Below are 15,551 nucleotides of genomic sequence, written 5' to 3' on the forward strand. Positions count from 1 at the left end.
TATCTATCTATATATCTATCTCTATCTATATCTATAATTGTTGTTGTTGATTGCCTTCAAGTAGATCACGACTCATTGCAACCCTATGAACAAAAGGCCTGAAGCCCCTCTACAACTATCAACATTTATCAGAGTTCATAGAGTTTCTGGAGGCAAGTTGTTTAGAAAGTGGATGCCATTCCTACCTCCAAATATTAATAATATACATAAATATATTTATATATTAATAAGTATGTACATTGGGAAAGTTGGCTGTCCGAGATCTCTCCAAAGTACTGGAGAGCAGCGATGCCAATCTGGAGACTAAGGTGGACCTGATCCAGGCTATAGTCTTTGTAATTACTTGCTATATCAGAAAGTTGACAATGACTAGGGATGACAGAAGGAGAATTGATGTCTTTGAGCTGCGATGCTGGAGAATCGTATTGAATATACCATGGACTGCTAGGAGAACAAACAAATTCATCCTAGAGAGGATGAGACCAGGCTGGTTTTTGGAGGCAAGGATTCTGAAGCTTCGTCTGACATACTTTGGACATCTTGCAAGGTGGGACCATTCTTTGGAGAGGGACATTATGCTTGGGATGGTGGAGGAACAACACAAGAGAGGAAGACCCTTGATGAGATGGATTCATTTAGTGTCGGGGTAAAGGGCAGGTGTGTCAGATACAGTAATATTGGCACATGACAGCAGGGTTTAGGGCAGTTGCACATAGGGTTGCTATGAGTTGCAGGCAACTCAATGGCACATAACAAAAGCAACATAAATATATTAATATATAAGTGCTGTCATGTAACACTCAGAACAGATTTGTAGCTGACCCTCCAGTGGGTTTTCAGAGGCAGTAAATTGCATGAGAGTTAATATTTCTCCTATGGAGCAACTGGTGAATTAGAGCCATGTACATCTGGGTTGGCGGTCCAATTCCTTACCACTAAACCACCAGAACTCAATTTCCTAATATAGAAATAGTTTTATGTCATAAAATTATGTAATAAATGAAAATGGTGGCAGGGGGTGTTGCTGGTTGCTGGTGGTTGCATTTGTGACCTCCTTTTTTCTGTCTTTTTAGAAAATAATAGAGTGGTTGCCAGCTTTTTCCAAAATATACGAAAGATAAATGTGCTGGAAACAAGTTTTTCTTGAGAAAAATTGCTTGGATGCCTGGTGCAAGTTTATTTCATGTTCTGGTATTTTGAGAGTCTCGAGCAACTTTGGTAGGAAGATGAGGAAGAATTGGGCGAAGTGGCTGGTGCTGGACCCAGTCCTGTCCTGGGGCTTCTGAAGCCAGGCTGTGGTGTCCTGAGAGCTGACATTATCTGAGCTGTAGAAGACCGCAGAGGGTTGGCAACAGCTGGGGTGCAGACAGTGGCACAAATACGGAATAATTGATTTTCCAGGAACAACTGATGTAATGTTCCCACCATGACTGCTTTGAAGCTAAGCCCGTGAAGCCATTGAATGCAGATGGGGAGAGCAGCACCCACTGTGGCTCCTGCCCGGGGGAGCAGCCTTCAGCATACTCTCCCACCATTTGTTTAGTCTTTAACATTTTTTTTTCTTTTATACTGGTTTACATACAAAGTTCATAAACTCGTGAGTGTGGTTTTATGACGGTGTGAGGACTGGGCTGAATATTACCTTAGGGCAAAGGCTTCTTGAGATGAGAAAACCCTCCACTTCCCTGCCAGGCTGCAGATCGGATACACCGACCTGGTTAACTGCTGTAGGCAGCACTTGCCTCTCCTGGGGGAATTGGCTTGCCAATCTCTAAACCTCTGAGACCCAGGGGACAGCCTCATTTGGCCATCTTGGGGAATGCCCACAGCATCTTCACTGCCTTGGGAAAAACTGATGCTGAACGTGTCCTGTTTCATCTATCCTGGGGTAGGACTTGAGTGTTGGACTTGACTGAATGCCCCTTAAGGAAGCTTACTATTAGGGTGGGCAGTCAACTGTGGAAATGCATCTCTGCTGGGCCCAACCCTTGATGTGGGTCTTTCTTCCTGTGAAGACCTGACAAGCCAGTTCCTCTTCAAGATCTAGTGCAGTGAGAAAAGAGGACCCCAAAGGGACCCTGAATACCTATGACATGGTGACCAATTTCTAGATGCATCATTGGAGAGGACAGAGGAAGGGAAAGATGGGCATTGGCAGTACTGAGGTGCTCTCCAAGGAGGGAGATGTGTCCCTCAGTAAGGCTAGTTCTAGAGCATTGGACATTGAACAAAATTACAGACAAGGCAGGGGTCCTTGGATGGGTCACTGAGCTGCTAACTGGAAAGCTGGAGGTTCAAGTTCACCCAAAGGCACCCTGGATGAAAGGCCTACAATTTACTACCAAAAAAAAAAAAAAGAGTCCAGTTTGAAGATCTTGCTAAGCACAGTTCTACTCCACATATTAAGATTTGCCATCACAGCAATGACAGCTAGTTTTTTTTAAAAACTGTTCTAAAACAAATGATAGACATGAACAATACTTTATTGATTCATCAAAAGTTGCTGGAACAACACAAGGAAACCTAACATTTGACTTAAATGGTACAATTTTCTCCCATATATAAAACTTGAGAGACATAAAAGCATAGCTGTGTGTACTCATATGTTGAGCTTCTTAAGTTCTTTCTGTCTTTTTGACGTGTGATCTCTGAATCATATCAAAGCATAGTGAGGGGTGAATTCCACATTTTAAAAGCCAGTTTCCTTTTCTTTTTCATCCTGCCCTCCTCCCCTGGGCGTTTGGGTTTTTTTCCTTGAATGGTGAGAGAAGCATTCAGTAACAGAGTTGGTGATAAGTTTTATGCTAGAAAATGTGGCTTTACAAACACAAACACTCGTAAGTTATGTGAGATGGAGGGCAGGCGTTGGGGCTCACTTCGTGGAGGGGTCACATCAGCAGTGCCAGCTTCTTGTGAATCTCCAGGCGACGGACCACTGCACAGAACTCGTCATAGGAGATCTTCCCATCGCCGTCCGTGTCCAGGATGATGATGGTTTTGTCCACGAGCTGCTGCAACTGTGAATCTTTCAGGTTGCCTCTCACCATCATCTTCAGGACCTGGAAGAGCTCCCCGTTGGAAATGTAGCCGTCTTTATCCATGTCGTAGATGCTGAAAGCAAAGCGCAGTTTCTGCTCCTGGTCGCCCCGGACGCTGAACTGCGAGGCCCCGATGATGAACTCCTTGAAGTCCACCTGGCCGTCGCCGTCCGCATCGAAGATGTCGATGAGTCTCTGCAGCAGCGGGTTGTGGCGCAGCTCGGGCATGAGCATGAACTCTTCCACGCTCAGCGTGCCCGAACTGTCCAGGTCCATCTTTTTGAAGCTCTTGCCCAGCCTTTTAATTTCTTCTTGGTCGAACTGCACGCACATCTCGTTGGGGTAACTCTCCTCGTTGCCCATGGTGGGTCAGCACCAGCTGAGGGCCTTGCAGGACTGCAGTTGGAGGTGGGGGCCACAGGCAGGGGTGTGCCTGGGGTTTGCGCATGCGCGCAGGGATGGGGACGGTTACAGGTAGGGTACCTGGAGCCAGAAATAGGCCACTGATGGAGAAGGTGAGGACAGAGGGGTGGAGGTGAAAGAGAAGAGAGGGGGCGCTGGGCTATAGGTAAGGAAAGAGGGGAGCTAGAGCTGGGGGTTCCCGAAGGATAGGGCACCACGTAGGGAGAGCTAACTAACTGCCGTCCTTCGCCCAGATCCTTGTAGGCTTCCATGACAGCCTTTATTCTCCTTATAATTATCGTATTTTCTCACTTCCTCAGTCCTCCCCTCTGTCCCACTTAGAAAGCAAACCCCAGGGGGACAAAGACTGTGTATCATTCACAACAGGATGCCCTTACACAGTGACGCACAGACCAAAATCAGAAATTTAACTCTAGTGCTGCAGAGTAACCCGCAGCACAGGGTCTCTGCTCCACAGGGAAGTCTTGACTCTTTTGGGTGGCTCTTCCCCCACCCCCCAGCCCCCCGCAATTTTAGTGGAAGGTCCCCGAGTGGCACAAATGGTTCGTAGCTTATATCCACCCAGAGGTACCGCTGAAGACACAGAATGACCACCAGGCTTTTCTTCCATGGTGCTGAGTGGGTTGAATTATCAACCTTGAGGTGATTATTTTAGGAATACAGGGCCACTGACATGCATTTCCTGCTTAATAAGTATGTGTTGAATGAGTGAACTGCAGTCAAGGGATACTTTTTTTTATAAGTTTATTGTAAGGATTAACAAACACTATAAAACTTTGAATGTAGAGAGAGAGAGGGAGAGAGGGGGGGTGGGAGGAGAGAGAGAGAAAGAGAGAGAGATAGAGATAGAGAGAGAGAGACACACACACACACACACTTGGTAGTATTTTGTCTAACATGTTAACTTGAAATGTTAGTGGTCCAAATTCATCAGCATCTCTGCAGTAGAAAGCTAGCCAGTCTCCTTTCCTAAAGATTTATAGACTCAGAAATCATGGAGGGGAACCATGAGATAGAATTGGCTTGACAGCAGTGATTTGGATCACACACACACACACACATTCCAGGACAGTGAGTGACCTCTCTCAGGACATGATGTTTAGGGTCTTTGTAAGAGACATCACACAGAATTTCTGACACAGATCGCCCTAAGCACTAACTTATTCCAGAAGAATACACACAACATTGATGGGAGTATCTTTCAGGAAGACAGAGGTCCAAAGAGCATGGCTTCTGTCACCATGTTATTTTGAATCCATCATTTCATGCTCAATCGTATTGGTTTTGGACTGGTTCCTGGCAGCTTTCCTGGCCGAATTCTTTGAGAACAACCACCACATGCCCCTAGAAGCTTCTGGAGGTGTCAGGAGTAGCCCCAGGCTGTCACACTTTTCTACTTTGCTGCAGCTGGATCTGTTCTCTTTTGTTGAACATGAAGCTCACACGCCCTGTCATACTGCATCTCCTTTTAGGAGTGTATTCATTTTTCCAAAGATGTAACAAGCAAATTTGATTCAGGAATGCACATCCAAAAACTTCTCCAACAGGGTAAAAAGGGAAGCCACAGACTGGGGAAAAGTATTTGGTAATGACATATGAGATAAGGGACTTATATCCAGAATTTATAAAATACTTGAACATCACAATAAGATAAAGGTAAATAATCCAATAGAAAAATGGGCACAGGATATGAACAGACACTTCACCAAAGAAGACATTCAGATGGCCAACAAGCACATGAAAAAATGTTAAAAATCCCTAGCTCTAAGAGAGATGCAAATTAAAACAACTATGAGATACCATCTCACCCCAGACAGAATAGCAAAATTTAACAGAACAGCAAGCAATAAATGCTGGCGAGGTTGTGGAGAAACTGGAATCCTTATTCACTGTTGGTGGAAGTGTAAAATGGTGCAACCACTGTGGAAGGCGGTATGGCGCTTTCTCAAAGAGTTGCAAATAGAGATACATTTGACCCAGCAATTCCACTACTGGGAATATACCCCAAAGAGACCACAGCTGACATCCATGCAGCTATATGCACACCTGTGTTTATCGCGGCTTTGTTCACAATAGCAAGGAGTTGGAAACAACCTAAGTGTCCATCAACAAACGAATGGATAGAGAAGCTGTGGTATATTCACACAGTGGAATACTATGCTACATTGAAATACAAGGAACTCATGCAATATTATTCAAAATGGGTGACTCTGGAGGACATTATGCTGAGTGAAGTATCTCAGTCACAAAAAGGCAAATACTGCATGGTGCCACTGTTGTAAAACAGGACCAAGCTCAGGGTTGAGGGGACTGAGAAAGATGGGTTCTATAATGTATACTGCACTGAAACAGATGAGGGAGAAAACTGTTTAAAAGGGATATGTGATAAGGTACTTTTGTCATGACAGGAGTTCAGAGCAAAGGCTGCATAGTGGAGTGGACCTGGGGGAAGGGATTGTAAAACAATGAATGAAGTTTTCTTTTACTTTTCTAAGAGGGTAGTGTACTAGGTGGGAGGGTTGGGAGGGGAGAAAAGTGCAACAATGAATGAATGGAAACCCAAAGTCTCTGTAAATTTTCACTGAAATTAATATATAAATTTTAAAAAAGGAAAAAAAAATGATTCAGGAGCAATTCATTTCAAAGGGACTTGGGCAGGGGCCCTAAACCACTAAATCAGATCTATAGAGGCAAACACTTTCTCACTTTAAAAAGCTGGCAGGGGCTCTGTTCTTTCGTTCAGTCACAGGTAAGTCTATAGGTAACTATGCTGGAACTGGTATAACTAAGCCATTGTTGTTGTTATGTGCCATCTAGGGAGCTCTGGAGGTTTAGTGATAAGAAACTGTGCTTCAATCCCTAGGCATGCAGTTTGAGGCCACCAACTGCTCTGTGGGAGAAGGATGGGCAGTCTCCTCCCATGTGATTAATTGCCTCTGAAAACCCACTGGAGGGTCAGGGATGGGTCAGTTCCAACTTGACGGTACACAACAACAACAACAACAACAGTCAAAACCAACTCAGAAGACTGTCTAGCAGATTTCCAGAGGTTGTAAATCACACAGGAGGAAAGTGCCCATCTCTCTCCTGTGAAGCAGCTGGTGGATTTGAACCATGTGCCTTTGGGCTGCCAGTGCAACTCCTCATCTCTAGACCACCAGAGGTCCCTAAGCAAGCCATTGGATACTTACTAATTTTTCACTTACTCACTCATTGCCTTTGAATCATAACTGACTCTTAGTTGAGTCTTCAGCAGGTTTCCCAGGCTATAATTACATGGGAGGAGCCTGACCATCATCTTTGCCATCATTGTCGTCATCATCATCATCCATCATCATCATCATCATCGTTAATATTTCAAGTGGACTTGAGCCACTAAAAAGGCTCAGCCTTTGGTTTAGGATCTCCTTAATGACTACAGATCTCTGAATCTTGAAACGGTTATGTGCCCTCTAGTGGGAACTAACTCATAGCTAACTCACCCATAGATTTTCGGAGGCTTTAAATGATAGGAAATTTCCCATCTTTCTCCCTCAGATCAGCTGGTGGACTTGAACATGTATTTGGGCTGGCAGTGAAACTCCTTGCCACTAGGCCACCAGAGCCACTACCTAATAATTGTTGTTGTTGTTGTTGTGTGCCAGTGAGTTGGAACTGACATACATAGCTTACCCTCCAGTGGATTTTCAAGGGCAGTAATTGCACAGAAGGCGATTGCTCATCTTCTCTCACAGAGCAGCTGGTAGATTCAAACTGCATGCCTTCAGAATTGCAGCACAAATTCTTACCACTAGGCCATTAGGCATAGCATTTTCATTTTAGAAATAAATGATAATAGAGTTTCTTTGAAATAGCCTCTCTCCTCAGTCAGACTGTGATATTTATCGGGAAATAAACTTTGCCTTCTTTGCTTCTTACCTAGCTATTTATAAAATTATCAGGACACAGTTTGAGTATGAACTCGTTGAATTTGCAGTAGATGGAGGAGCAAAGGCAGTGAGAGAATGGCCATATCTGACTTCTTCAGGGGGTCTGCCCCATCAACAATATCCAAAACACAAAACCATTTCCCACAAGGTCAGCCATGTCCCCCATGCTACACCCCAATTTCAATACCAATCCTATTCCCCTATTGTGTCTGAAATCCATTGCAATAGCTACATAGAACACAGAGAAACATATTTACAGTTATGCAGCTTACTGGGCAAGTTAATAGGCTATAATTCAGGTTGTCAGCAGGAATACAGTACAGACAACCCTCAAGTGTGATTGCAGGCCCTTTCACCTGCAGCCTCACGGCTGAGGTCAGTGTTACAAAGTTCTCTTAATCTTGCCAGTTAAAGCTTCTTCCCTCAGTTCTCCAGCAAGCTGGGGTAAAGGCCGCTGGCTGTGGCCTCATGGGGCAGAAGTCCCAAGGTCAGTTCTTTCTCATGTGGGGTCTCTAATTTTCTGCTGCAGCTGCTGCCTCTGCTCCTATAAGCCTGGTCTGGTTGATGCAGGTATCTCTGGCCCCAAAAGATGCAGGCCATTCCCTCTTTGTTGGTGTGTAGATTCCCCAAATTCTGCTGCTAAATTAATTCAGTTTAATGGTAAGACTAGCCAATCCCCTTGTGAATTGACTAACATGCCCTATTTGCATAACCCCACCCATCTATGGGGTAAAGTCAAACTCAATGGCTCGGAAACCATTTTGACAATAAACACTTGACACCACAAGTACTAAACAGTATTACAATACACCCAAAATCATGCAGGTCTCCTTACTGTTCTTCTCTGCGTCCTTGCTGTTGATGGAAATCTGGGACAAATAGTTATTGTGTACTGTTGAATCAGGATCAAACCATTCCTGACCCTCCAGCCAGTTTCCACAAGCAGTTTTAATTGCACAGAAGGAGATTGCCCATCTTTCTCCTACAGAGCAGCTAGTGGATTTGAACTGTGTGCTTTTGGGAGTGCAGCACTCCTTACCACTTGGCCCCCAGAGCTTCCTGCATTGATAGATAGTGGGTAATTAATCTGAGGAGGTCCCTTAATTTAGTTAAGTCACAGAAACTGGTGTAGTACCACCTTCTTACTTACCAATATATCCCTTCACTTTGTCTAAACAGAATCACTATCTCACTCGTAGTGATCGAGTGACCTTCCGTTTAGGTCAGTGCTACCAAATTCCCTTACTCCTGTCAGCTTATGACATCTTCCCTCAGTCTTCTAGCAAGCCTGAGTGAAGGCCTGTGGCTCTGGCCAGAGAGAATTTTGGGAGCTCTGGTAGCATAGAGATGAGAAGCTGTGATGTTATCCCAAAGGCATGTGGTTTGAATCCACCAAAATACAGTTCTGACTGTGTTCTGCTCCTAACCTGGATTATAATCTTTGAATTCCCTAATGTGGTTCAGTGCGATCTGTGAGCTATCATATCCAATTTTGTACCCTCTAAAGCAATAAGATTGGTGTTGAGATGAGCAGAAAGAGGTATAGAAGTGTAGGGGACATGTCTGATCTCATGGCAATTGGTTTTGTGTTATTGGTGCTGTTGATGGGGACAGTTTCCCTTTGAGAAGTTGGAAAAGGTCAGATATGCCCTCTTCACATGGTTCTTGCTCTTTTTACAGTAGTATACTGAGTTTCATAAATCATGGGTTATAACACCTTAATGGGCTGTGAAGTCAGTTTAAAGGGCTACATCCAACAATGAAAAGAAGTGGAATAAAAGAAAATGGAACAGAACATATAACTGGTAAGAGGAAGTACTCTCAGGGTGTCCTCAGGGGTTAACTGCTTGTTTGCTAACCTAAAGGTCTGTTTTTATAAAAATCACAGCCTTCGAAACCCTATAGGGGAGTTCTCCTTTAAGTTACAGGGTCACTATGAGTCAATTATGATGCTCTGATGGCGTAGTCCATGGAGGTTGGTGCTGCTAACCCAAGTCCATGCCTCCGTGATGGTACAAGTTCACTAGCAGCACCTCCTCGGGAGGGAGATTGGCAATCTTCTACTGTGTGATGTACAGCCTTGGAAACTGGTAGAGGGCCAGCCATGAGACAGCTCTCACTTGATGGCAATGAGCATGAGCCAGTTGATTCAAGGACAGTAAATGCGGTTATAGAAAACGTCCCATTGCAGATTTGAGGAATGCTAAACTCATTGGCTCTTTTGGGCACTTTTTCAGGGTCCTCTCTTGCTTTCTACTGAGCAACCCCTATGAGTCAATTATGAAGCCCTGATGGCATAGGCATCATTTAGATGAAAGGAGCCAGCAGTGTAGAAACTCTTAGTAAGCTGTACTCCTCTCTGCAAGCTGTACTTCTCTGTATTATTGGGAGGCAACAAGGGATAGTGGAGAAATCACAGGTGTTAGTAGTTCCAGTCCCAGCTCAGCTCTGTATTAGCTGTGAGACCTTAGAGAAACAATTACTGTCTCAGCCTAATGCCTCCATCTGTAAAATGGTGATCATAATTATACTTGCTTTATCTACTGCACTTATTGTGCTAATCAGGTGAGTTAGTGAGTATAGAAATGCTGTGTAAGAGGAAAAATCCTATCACAAGAGTTAACTAATTTAACGGTTGAACAGACAATACTCGGAAGATGGTATCACTTCACATTAAAAATCAGTGTGCAACCAAACTAGCTTTACACCTGTGTTGTTATTCTGGATTTAAAGTTTTAGTCTATGTAGAGTTACGTTCTCTATTGTTCTACATTTCAGAGTCTTTGTAGTTCAGCCTTATTATGGGACTCCATGCCATTTTTTCTATTTTCTCTGGCCATTATTCTTTGTCGTTTCTATGGGGAATGTTATCTGTTACCCTTTGTATTGGCTTTTCCTTTGGGTGTTCATCACCTTTGGGTGGATTGTTGGATGGTCACTGCCATAAATAAATAAAACACGCGGATCGATTGTTTCAGAAGACCCTGGGAACCTGAAGCACTTCTGTTACCAGTCATTTTTACCTCTCAAGAATGAACAGAAAAGAACTACGAGATCACATGCAGAAAAGAATTGACACTAGAAAATATGGAAGGGAAGGGAGCCTTTTCTTCCAAGGAAGTTTAGAGAGTGGGTTTCTGAGCAATGTTCCACAGCCATCCAGAAGTTGTATGGTGACACCTCTGCTGTTAATTAGAAATTCTTCCCTTCCATGGGGGTGCCTGTCACCATGTTTGACATGTCTGTATTGAAGTTAGTTTTGGTGTACAATGTGCTTTATGTTTATTATCTTTCCTGAGCATCCGATTTCTTATCTGTGAAGTAGGGATGATGTAATGGTGCCAGGAGTTACTATGGGTTTAAATCACACAACGTAAGGAAGTATCTGAAAATAGCTCAGCACAGAGTAGGTGCTCAGTTTATTTTTTAGACTTGTTTCCTTTCTATCCCTTTTCCATTCTTTCATCTGTTTTCCCCAAAACAGAAATTTAACTAGGGCTATATGGTGGCACAGTGTCTCACGTACCAGGCTGCTAATTGAAAGGGTCAGAAGTTTGAATCCAGCAGGTGCTCCATAGGAGGAAGATGAACAGTCTCCTCCCTTAAAGATTTACAGACTCAGAAAGACAGCAGGGGGCAGCGTGGGAGCCAGGGCAGAGGGAGGTCATTGTGAATTGGAACTGACTTGACAGCAGTGAGTTTACATGAATAGTTTCTTCTTTGAATGTGACATACATTGTTTCATGTTTATATTCACTTACATATGTATAAGGGCATCTGCTATGCACTGGGCCCTGTGTTAGGAAATGACTCTTACCGAGATGAACAAAACAAAGCCCTTTGAAAAATATGGTTTTGCTCTTGAGAGATAATACAGGGTAGCAAGGAGTAGTGCTTTAAGAGTAGCATCATTTGGTTATTCTTTCATGCTTTTCATGTATATTCAAAAGGACTAACAATAAGTTTAGTTTGTTTCTGTAGTTCTTGGAAAATGCTTACTCTTAGCTTTGGAATGTATGGTTTTCAATCTTAGTTTTGCTGGTTCACAATTCTGTGACCTTGAGCAGAGTTACTTCTTTGTGTCTTTTGTTTCCTTATCTGTAAGACTTTGCTTCATAGGGCCTTACTGGCTGATTATTTTTGTTGTTGTTGTTAGGTGCCATCAAGTCACCTAACATTATTTTTAGCAGTTGATAATTAGGTATTTATTCCAAGACATCTCTGGCTGGTAGCAGCTGAATATTCTGCATAGCAGATAACAAGTATTATAATGCTTGACTGTCAAAAGAACATACAGATATGTTTTGGAGAATGCGCCACCAGAGTGCTCCTGGGAGGCAAAGTTGATGAAGTTTCATCTCACATACTTTGGTTGTTAGGACATATTGTTAGGAGAGGCTATTCTTGGAAACGGTTATCCTGCTTGGAAAGGTAAAAAGTTGGCAAAAGAGAGGCAGATCCTCAACCATTGTGATTGACATAGTAACTAGAGCAATGGGCTCAAGTATGTCAGAGACTGTGAGGATGGCACAGAATAGGACAGGGTTCAGGTCTCTTATTTATAGGGTTGCTCTAAGTTGTACTTGATTGAACAGCACCTAACAACAACAAAAACCAAATATAATGGTAGATACCAGTTTAAAGACTAAGGTGTGCCTGACCCAGGCCATATATTTGCATTTTGCTTCATATGGATGTGAGAGTTGGACAATGAATATGGAACCCTGAGGAGGAGTTGAGGATTTTGAATTGTAGTATTGGTGAAGAGTCCTGAATATTGCGTGCACTGCCAACAGAAGAAAGAAATCTGCTTGAGAGGAAGTTCTACTATGGTGCTCCTCGGAGGAAAAGATGGCAAATCCTTGGAAAAAAGACATCATGCTGAGAAAAATAGAGGGTCAGCAGAAGAAAGGAAGACCCTCAATGAGACAGATTGACACAGTAGCCAAGACAATGAGCTGGAGTATGTTGGAGACTGTGCGGATGACGCAGGATAGGACGAGTTTGATCAGTTCATTGAATCTCTATGAGTTATGCTAACTCGATGGTCCCTAACAAAAACATAATAGCATCATAGTTATTGTCTCCTTTACTCGTGTCTAGAAAATTCTCATAGAATGTTTGCATGTGTACACACACACACACACACACACACACACACACACACACTTTTTAAATTTTTTTCAACCAGTACTTATTAAGTACTTATTATCTGAGCAATATATGTGACCTAAAGCATATCTTTCTCAGCTATCCTGACCCTCAGAGAGCTTGCAGTCTTGTAAGGAAGATGGCCATTAACCAAATTATCATGTCCTTAACAGTAATGGAGCATCTGAGATGATTATTGCAGATGAGAGGGATGTGGAGTCAGGGAGATTTTCTTAGAAAGAATCTACTAGTGACGTCAATGAAGTCTTTACTGGCAGAAGTGATGACTGTACTGAACTCTCAAGGAGGATGAGTGAACTGAAGACTCTGGGCAGGACGGAACATTGAGGGTAGAAGGAAAACTATGGTGGTGGGAGAAGCGCATCAGGCAGGAGGAACTTAAAGAAGGCTGGCACGGCTGCAGCTGGGGATGACCGGAGAGCATGCTTTAACGGCATGGAGAGGCAGTCTGACCTCAACCTAATATTCGGAAACAGTCTCATCTGAGAACTTACCAACTGCTGAGCAAGCTGGGACTTCAAAGAATGATAATTATAACACGAGATGAAAGTGAAAGGTGTCACCAAAGACCTCAAGGACAGAGAATGAGAATTCATTGAAGTGAGAAAAGACTTCTCCTTGGGAGAAGTGGAGGAAGGCTGCTTTTTTCCCTAGGCAGTATTGATCCTGAGAGACAAGGTGTCAGAGAAGTAGGTGTGGTTTAAGAAGTGGTTTATGGTCAAGCATCAGAAGATGAACTAGAAGGGGGAAGTGGATTCTCAGCAAGGAGGGTTTCGAATATAGGGTTAAGATACAGTTAGTAGTTGATTTAGGATATATTCGAGTTACTGTTAGCTTCCTTTATGACCGATACATGTTTGAGTGTGTGTGTTTAATATATCTTATCATTACTAATATGTACTAAAGAAAAACAAAATCAACTCCTACTCAATTTTGACTCATAATGACCCTCCATTAGACTTCCAAGGCTCTAAAAGAGATTCATTGTCTTTCTCCCAAGAAGTGGCTGTAGACTTGAACCTCTGATCTTTTGGTTAGCAGTACGACACATTACAACTGTATCCCAGAGCTCCTTATGTCCTTTGTTGTTATGTACCATCATGTTGGAACCAACTCATAGCTGACCCTCCAGTAGGTTAACAGAGGCAGTAAATTGTACAGGAGCAATTAGTGAATTTGAACCACATGTCTTTGGATTGACAGCAAGACTCCATACCACTAAGCCACCAGAGCTCTGATAGACAATGTTAAAGCATATCTATAAATTTATAAGCAGTGTTTCTTACCCTCAAAGACAAATAATGGTCAGATTTACAAAGATACTACTAACGAATGGCAATACTGATAAAAACTATAAGGGGAACATTTGACCTACATCAAACCAATTTAATGAGGGAGTTGTTGGTATGGGATTCCACCATCAAGTCAGGGACTACCTGCATTTGGTTTCCATTTGGAAAAGAAAGTGTAAGTTTTAATCAGCAAAGTAGCATAATCTGATTTCATTCCAGAACAAGTAATCTGGCACAGTAAAGGATATATTGCATAAGGAAAGAAATGGCAGCAGAGAAAATGACATTCAAGTCATTAAATGGAAAAGGAGCTTGTCTGGAAAATGAGTCCATGAGCTAGGATGAAGGGCCCCTAGGAGGGTGTTGATTGTTATCAGGTAGAAGGAGAAAAGGAGGGGACAAAGGTGAAGCTCCAAGTGGAGTTGCATCTGCCTCCCGGAGTGGCCAGCCTTGTGCACTAATGTTGCAGGAAGCCATCTAGCCTGTACGATAGAAGGGCTTCAGGAGGTCCCTCTCGTGTCACCTCACATGTCACAACCATCCATCAGTGCACAGCTCAAAAGGGGCAAAATGTCTTCAGACTTCTTGGCAACAACAGAGCAAGCGCTGGGACAGTTTTTTCTATCTATAAACTTTGTTAATGCGGTTTCTGAGGAACAAAACAATAGCTTTTCTGATATTTTGTGACACCTCACCTCACAGCCACTAGATGGCAATCTTCACACACCTAACGCGATTTATTGAACTTGGACTCTGGAGAGCCTGGAGGCAGCTATTCTCCAAAGAGATGAGGAAGAGCCCAGTTCTCTGCACTCCTCAGATTTCACGGGGTGGAAATCTGAAAACACAGAGGGAAGGCTCTCAGTCGCATCAGTCCTAATCAGTTTGAGCACGAGTATACCCAGGAGAAAAAAAGAACTATTTTAACAGTATTTGGTCTTAGTTATAATTTATGCCCAAACATATCTGGTATGTAAAAGGAGACAGAGAAAGCCTGAGAGAGATCCTGGACATTGTTGTTAGCTGCTATCAGATCGACTGTGACTCGTACCAATCGTATGAACAATAAACCCGGCACCATCCTCACCATCTTTGATATTCTCCAGCCAATTGTTACAGTCACTGTGTCAATCCACCCTGTAAAGAGTGGTCTTCTCTTTTTCCTGTCCTTCACCTTTTGCAGCATAATGTGTTTTTTCTAAGGCCTGGTCCCTCCTGACAAGATGCCTAAAATACGTGAGATGGATGAAGTTTCACTGTCCTTACCTCCAAGGAACACCCTGGTTGCACTTCCTCCATGAATATGGATTGAAGGGCACTTGTTGGAATGATCATATCTGTAGGTAAATAATGGGTATTTTACATGTGGGATTCCACCCTCCGCCAAACTGGACAGCCACCTCGTACATTAGTTTCCTGTACATATTAGGACAATTTTATATGTGAGGCAAGGATTCTGGGGCGTTGTCGGACATACTTTGGACATGCTGTAAGGAGGGACTTGTCCTTGGAGAGGGACATCATGCTTGGGAGGGTGGAGGGACAGCGCAGGAGGGGAAGACCCTCTATGAGGTGGATTGATTCAGTGACTAGGGTCATCGGGATGGGTGTGTCAGAGGCAGTGCGATTGGCAGAGGATAGAGCAGAGTTTAGGGCTATTGTACAAAGGGTCGCTATGAGTCGCAAGCGACTCGCAT

At 43.3% G+C, this 15,551-nt stretch overlaps 2 protein-coding genes across 3 annotated transcripts in view; both read right to left on the reverse strand.

The window, feature by feature from the left end:
* GRIN3A (glutamate receptor, ionotropic, N-methyl-D-aspartate 3A) overlaps window positions 1–15,551 on the reverse strand; it is a 233,333-nt gene that overhangs the window by 21,734 nt on the left and 196,048 nt on the right. The gene's annotated exons all lie outside the window — the stretch shown is intronic.
* PPP3R2 (protein phosphatase 3, regulatory subunit B, beta) lies at window positions 2,889–3,401 on the reverse strand. The gene has a single exon (XM_006886894.1). It carries the CDS (start codon window positions 3,399–3,401, stop codon window positions 2,889–2,891), a length of 513 nt encoding a protein of 170 aa, XP_006886956.1.

Source organism: Elephantulus edwardii, unplaced genomic scaffold, assembly GCF_000299155.1.
Source record: "Elephantulus edwardii isolate Elephantulus edwardi_28Jun2011 unplaced genomic scaffold, EleEdw1.0 scaffold00052, whole genome shotgun sequence".
Classification (NCBI taxonomy): Eukaryota; Metazoa; Chordata; class Mammalia; order Macroscelidea; family Macroscelididae; genus Elephantulus; species Elephantulus edwardii.

What these genes read in the sequence shown, in the direction of transcription:
- PPP3R2 (XM_006886894.1), bottom strand. Translation starts at nt 3,401, where the DNA reads ATGGGCAACGAGGAGAGTTACCCCAACGAGATGTGCGTGCAGTTCGAC.